The 7,500-nt window shown below is 35.5% G+C and overlaps 1 protein-coding gene across 1 annotated transcript in view; it reads right to left on the bottom strand.

The window, feature by feature from the left end:
- The window catches only part of LOC123511126, a 115,220-nt gene that overhangs the window by 12,464 nt on the left and 95,256 nt on the right, over positions 1-7,500 (bottom strand). The window contains exon 7 of the mRNA XM_045266748.1: positions 861-1,053. Within this exon, the coding sequence (XP_045122683.1) occupies positions 861-1,053 (193 nt within the window). The remainder of the gene's footprint in view (positions 1-860; positions 1,054-7,500) is intronic.

Here is a 7,500-nt window from a genome sequence, read left to right as displayed (position 1 = left end):
TTTAATACACTAAATACATTTATAGATATACAGAATGACTAAAAGATAAAAACTGCTTGTAAGGTGACAGTAACTACTGTTATTGTTTATGTGCCTCATATCATTATCTCATAATCATAAGCGAAAATGTAATTTTTTTTTATTAATATTATTTTTGCATGAAAACACATTTAACATATAGTATTAGTACTAAATTCTATGTAAAGCCCCGGTCGGATGTTCACTTGTTAAAGAGTTGTGATTCTTCCCCTTGTGCCCTGTTGGCGTTACTTGCTGACTTGACGCTGTCACAAACACGGACTGGTAGGTGGGTAGGTGGTTGAAGTAAATATGTATACTGTTTTTGTAGTAGAAATTGAATGTCACTGACAAGTTGATTGAATATGCTGTCTATGAATACTATGATATATTGAGAATGCATTTATACCACAATATAGTACAACAAATTACCTGGAAAAGTCCTGTTCATGTAATTACAATGCTGGTTCCCTATACTACTATTTCTGTGTCATACAGTATTTCAGTTTTATATGCATGTCGTCCCTTATTTATGGTGTCTGTATCAATACAAGTGTACCTGCTTGAAAATAAAAAGAAAAAAAAAATGCGTAACCGAGAGAGAGAGAGAGAGAGAGAGAGAGAGAGAGAGAGAGAGAGAGAGAGAGAGAGAGAGAGAGAGCTCTTTATTCGGTGCCTAACTTAGTTATTATACGAATGCCAAATTCTCATAGAGTAAGATGAATGTAATGAAATTTGAAAAAAAATGTTATAGGGCAGCAAATTAACTAATGTAAAATGAGACTATAGAAATAACACCTGTACCTCACCACAGTGCTCCAAACAGCGCAGCATACACTTACGTTTTGCCCCTAGAGTCTTTGGTGCAGTGAGCAGCAGTGAGGATGTGGCGGCGGGAAATGAGAGTTGCTCCACACCAAAACTCAGTCTTCTTTGGTCCATGGAGCCATACTGCCGCCATCCACGGCCACTGTCCGCGACCAGATTCTTTGCCACCCACCACGCGAAACTCGGGAACTTGAGGTACACCGCAGTCTGGGGAACGGTAGACAGGATGAATACGAATTTTTTTGTTGCAGAAGAGAAATAGCTTGGCAGGAAAATGTGTGTGTGTGTGTGTGTGTGTGTGTGTGTGTTATAGCAGTGTGCCCTTTATATTCTCTCTTTTCTGGACATGCTTAACTTTCCCTTTATGACTCTAACTTCACATTTTCTATATTACGTTCTGTACTTTTTAGAACACACTTCTCTATTCTTTTGTTTCTTAAGCTTTCATTTACTTACCACAAATTTACTTGTCTTTAATTCTTACATTATGGATTTTCTTCCTGTCTCTTTCTTCTTTCCATTTATAATACAGTATATACATACACACACCATTTTGTATATTTGATATAAAATAACCCATGAAGAGCAAGAATTCAATACCCTGCAAATATTTTTTTTAAATAACAAGAGGTGATCAGAGCGTCTTTGAGTTGTTATTCCTTAAAACAATCTAATAATATTCAGTCTGATTGGGTTTGGGTTTACATAGCATCAAGACGAAGAGAATGGCCAATAACCTTTGAAGGCCCGTCCACACTCAGACTTTTTAGCTGAAGAATAACCGGAGTGCAGAGTCAGAAATGGGTGGTGAACGTCCAAACTGGGGCGTACGCGCTTCTCAAGTCAGTTGAGAGCAGCCGGATGGGAAGTATGACGCTGCATTTATGGATGCCCCCACCATCAACATAGCTCAAGTTCAAGAGGTCCTCTTATGGACCATTGTGGTATCTGCTTCCACAAAATTGAAAAAAAAAAAAAAAAAAAAAAGAGGGGGTCATTGGTGCAAGGAAAGCTTTCACAGGCAGAGTGAAAGAGAAAGTAACGCGGCTGTTGATATGAGACTGGGACCCAGTCTCATATCAACAGCCGCGTATGGTAACAGCCATATATGGTAAAAGTGGGCGGAGTTAAGGGGCGCAGGAGACACCCTCGACCTAAGGCGTTTTGGCAGTGACTCACCCAGAGAAGTTACCTCGCGCTTACCCAGTGGGTAAGCGCGAGGTAACTTCTCTGGGTGAGTCTGCCAAAACGCCTTAGGTCGAGGGTGTCTCCTGCGCCCCTTAACTCCGCCCACTTTTACCATATATGGCAGTTCATGTGAAGCACTCCTGTTATTCAATGGTGAAAAAGTCTGAGTGTGAATTGGCCTTTATGGACTTATAATAAAAGTGGGAGAAATCATGTTTAAGCATCCAGATGGCCAACTCTCTTCGCGAATTAGTTACAGTGTGTGTGTGTGTGTGTGTGTGTGTGTGTGTGTGAATAGAATAGAATAGAATAGAATAGAATAGAATAGAATAGAATAGAATATATTTATTTGCTCAGACTTTATACAAGTATGGAGCATAGCTCCTTAATATTACTCACAATCTATTTCTTGAACTATTTACCTAAACAGTCTTAACACTGCTCTAATAAAATATGACAAGTTGTTTAGCGTATCTATATTATTATTTTGCATTAAGGTAATAAATTTCAACTGGTTTGGATTTACTCTGTAAACTGTAGGTATATATCTATTTCTTAATAAGACAATTTCCTGGTTTTGACATTCCAGTAATACGTGGTACTCATCACCTACATAACCATCATCACATTTGTTACAAATACGTTCTTCTCTTCTTATTTCACTGTACCTTCCTGTGATTAGTGGCAATTTGTTATTTCCAGCACGCAGTTTGCTTATATGTATACGGTTCATCTTTGACAGTTTAACAAGATAATCCTCTATTCCATACACTTCCTTAAATATTCTATAACTACTACATATATTTTTGTTGCTATGTTTCGGTACCAAGTTGTTATCCACAAATCTTTTAACCTCCGTTCCACGGTCAGTTTCAACCGTTTCGGGTTCTCAATAGTTTGATTCAACCAGACACCAGACAAACCACATTCAATACAAATACTTCGTACGTAAGATAACCATGGTGATAGATAAACCCCAGACTGATATAAACGTAATAAACACAAATACATTACATGACATAATTTAGTACTGCACCAATAATTCATCATTCTACATTTTATAGTTATTTCCACTGGATAGATTCCCATATACTCCATATACAATATCAGTACTAGTACGAGTATACCTATGTACATACAAAACATATTTACAAAATTTCATTTGTAATAATTCCAACTCTCTTATCCCATCATTACCCCAAACTTCTCATCCATACAACATAACAGACAGCACCATACTACTATATATTTCTAACTGGATATCAATTGGTAGGTTATATTTGCGGGGAATTGCCAACTACAGCGTACATGGCCTTATTTGCTTGTTCCTTAAGTGCCAGTTGGCCTTTCCTAAATCGCCCATTATAATTAAATAGCGTACCCAAATATTTATATTCACTAACTACCTCAATATCCTCTTCTCCAAACCGAAACTTAAGATTATTGGTTCGAACTTTACCTCTACTGAATATTACTATTTTTGTTTTACTACAGTTTACCTTTAGTTTCCAATTATGACAATAGTTCTGAAGAGCAACCAAAGCACGCTTCATATTTTGTTCACTATCACACAAAATAATAGTATCATCGGCATACATTAGTACCAATAATTTCAAGTAGGCATTTAGAAGATTATCATTAAAATTCAAATAGTTACAATTATGTTCAATAAGTTGATCTTGTAAATCGTTCACATAAAATGCAAATAATAATGGTGACAGGTTCTCTCCTTGTCTCACACCCATATTACATGAAAAAGTATCTGATACATACTGCTCTACCATTACACATGACTTTACGTTATAATACATACTACGGATGACATTTAATATCTTACCATTAATGTTATTTTTTACCAATTTAAACCATAAACCCTCCCTCCATACAGTGTCAAACGCTTTCTGGTAATCAATGAACAAGCAATATAATTTCCTCCCTTTCCACTTAAAGAGTTCAATGATCCATTTGAGTAATAAGATATGGTCCAGGGTTGAATAACCTTCTTGAAACCCGCTTGTGATTCAGTTATTATACTGTTGTTATCAGAGAATAATTTCAAACGATTGTTTAAAACAGACGTAAATAGTTTCCCCATACAGCTGAGTAAAGTAATTCCTCTATAGTTACTAGTGTCATTTACTTCCCCCTTATTCTTATACAAAGGTATAATAACACCCGTGAGCCATTCTGATGGAAAAACACCACAATCAAGAATTTTGTTAAATAACTTAACATAAAGAGGACAAAGTAGGTCTTGTGTACATTTGATGTATTCATTGATGATGTTATCGTTACCTGGTGATTTGCTGTTCTTTAGCTTGTTTATACATGATCTAATCTCAACATGGGTAATTGGATTATTTAATATTGGCAAGTTAGCATCATTGTCTATATCATAATGTATTGTTTCATTCAGATCGTCATTCTCCGTATAGAGGAGTTTAAAGTGGTCATAAAATCTGCCAAGTGATATCTGGTAATGCTTAGTAACTTGTTTACCCTTTAATATCTTTCAGTAGGTTTTTTGTCTTTTCTTTTATTTTCTCTTAATTGTTGATGTATATTAGCAGTTTCTTTATTCTTAGCTCTTTTAATGTCGTTTTTATACTTCTTACTTTTCTGTATCATTACATTATACGTTAGTGTGCTCTTATGTTTATTATATTTACTTTTAGCTTTATGGTATTCTTTCCTGCTGTTATAACATTGTTTATCATACCCAGGCATGTTAGCATTGTTACTTTTCTTGATATATTTTGTACTATTATATTGTGAGAAAACTTTAAAAGCGGGCTCAATCAGTACACATTTTAACTGCTTGCTTACGTCATCGACCGACATCTCATTCATATCAACAATCAATTCATTCACTCTACTCTCGTCAATAGCTCTCACATATTCAATTTTCTTTTCATCCTTCCATCTTCCAGGTCTCAAACTTACAGATGCGCTCTCTTGCTTATCACACTCACTCATTTGTCTTGCAGTAACACATTTAAATTCCAGACAAGTATCCAAACCACGATGCACATCTGAGAATAGTGGATCAAAATTGAGTATTTTAAAATTCTTAACGAATTTCACAATATTCCAACTACCAAGTATGTAATCTATGGTTGTATTATAAGTTGTTGTAAAATTCCCTTCCCCACTATCTTCTAGTCTTCCATTGAATATTATTACATTATTATTTCTACATACCTCAATCAACTTTTTACCATACGATGTTCTGTCCGGTGTGACGTCTTGATTAACCCTTCGCAATGGCAAACCTAAAGATCTTAAAGTAGCATAAATATCTTCAACTGGTGCAATATAATCATCATCATCATCTTCCTCCCTTTAACTAATTTCGGGCAAAGTACCCGTATGAGCATTAAAATCACCACCTACCAAATGAAAATAATCATTATGTGACAAAAATAAGTCATCCAGCTCATCAAAGTGTTCGGGTTTCCCATAGCGTGAATGACTCGGTGGAATATATGCACATGTAATCATAAGATCTTTCTCTAAACTTCTTCCATCGATAGACATAGACAGTAAAGTTTCGTAATCACTCTGAATTTGTCTCCACTTAAATACAACTGTATTCCTTATTGCAATCAATATACCAACTGACTTAAACCTACTTAAACGATGCCTATTTTTGTACATAACATTAAATCCGATTTCTTTCATTTTTACCTTTACATTGTCCATGTCCACATCGTCACACCTTGTCTCGCACATGCAAACAATATCATAATTACAAATTAATTCAATAAATTCACTTAACAGTAACCTAGACCTCAGTCCACATACATTTAGGCTTAATACATTCATTGGATAAATAGCTTGTATAGGTGTGATATTTTGCGTATTTGTATGTATCGTTTGAACTGAAACCTGTGGTCGTGTCTTTATTTGCGTATGTATCATACCTTGCGTTAGTAGTTTTAACTGACTACACTTGCTAGTTTGCACTCTTGTTTTGTGTTTGTTCTGATGTTGTTTATATGACAAACTAGATGTTGTTGCTAAGGGTGTTATTGTATTGTGTAAAGTATTAGACATTTGATTTGATGATGTGTGTTTGTGTGTAAACATTAATTAAGATAAGCCCGGGCTTACACGTGCCAATTTGGGACTGAAATTGCAAGTCGCTAGAAATATCGACTGAACCCTTTTAGTTGGTAAACGTCACACATAACGACTGGAAAGTATCGACTAGTTGGCGCCTTGTTGGGAAGTGAGTGTAAACAAACAGCTACCCGCCAAGATGTCTTCCTTCAGTGACAATGCTGAAGGGGTGGTTGCTCCTCTTTTGACGTACCGAAAGAGTTAACAGACAAGAAAATGCCTGTGGATACGTCCCTGGCTAAGTAGAAGGAAAGGAGTGTCTACCGCACACTAATCTTAAGACTATGCACAATTGCGATTAAATTCAATTCTGACAAGTCTTCAATCCTCACCCTCAACATCACCGTGCATTTAGGGAAACAGTTCTTGGAGAGTGGCAGCTATTTCGTCGAACGACGATTTGCGCAAGCTTTTTTTTTTTTTTTTTTTTACTGTACAATTAATTTTGGGGGTCCAAGATGTGTTCTTTTTGCCTCACCATTTCTAAAATCTTCTCTACACCTGGAGTCCACATTTTCAAAGCTTACTCCGTGACGACACAACGTAAATAAAGTGGCAAATCGATTGAAAAAGACCAATTTGTTGGTCTTGTTTTGCAACTGGTTTTTCCAGTCGCTATGCCAATTTCAATTTAAATTGCAAATTGTTACGTGTGAACCCGCCTTTAGCATACTGATGTTAATAATGATAATAGTAATAACTATAATAATAATTAATTTAGATCCCGGATGTTTAGGCAAAATGCTATAAATTGCCTCTTTTTGCCTTTTTGGAGTGATTACGAGTGATAATGCCAATTTAACAAAACATAAGTCTATTGTGCCTTTTTGCACATATTTTTCATATATTTATACAAAGTAACACTTCATACACTACATAAAAATCTTCTTTAGCATATTCACCTTACCGGATTACAGACCATGTACGTGGATTGTATTCCGGTGTTGATAGATTATCTTCTAATGGCAAGAATATTTTTCTTAAGTCTCCATGAAGGTGTGATGTACTCATGAAAATTGTACCTCAACTTGCAATGCTGCCACAGCCAATTTTAACAAGATAGGGAAATTGGATTTCGGCTGCAATTTACTATACTTCTAATTGGAGAAGTTTAAAATCATAGAAAGCTTAGACGATAGTGATTCTTCTGTTATCCATATTGTGAAGGAACTACTGTAGAATAAAGTGATCTTGTATTCATTGCGACAAACAGTTATTGGTCTAAAAGGTAAATTTGTGAATAATGCAAACAAGTTCTTTCTGTAAACAAAGATGTGGAAAAAAGTAAAGAATATTTCAAAAGTTCTTAAAAGAGAGAATTTTGCAGGATTTTGGGAAATGGAT

This window comes from Portunus trituberculatus, chromosome 31 (assembly GCF_017591435.1).
Source record: "Portunus trituberculatus isolate SZX2019 chromosome 31, ASM1759143v1, whole genome shotgun sequence".
Lineage (NCBI taxonomy): Eukaryota > Metazoa > Arthropoda > Malacostraca > Decapoda > Portunidae > Portunus > Portunus trituberculatus.
The sequence above is the reverse complement of the archived record's forward strand: the minus strand, read 5'-3'. Positions and strand labels throughout refer to the sequence as shown.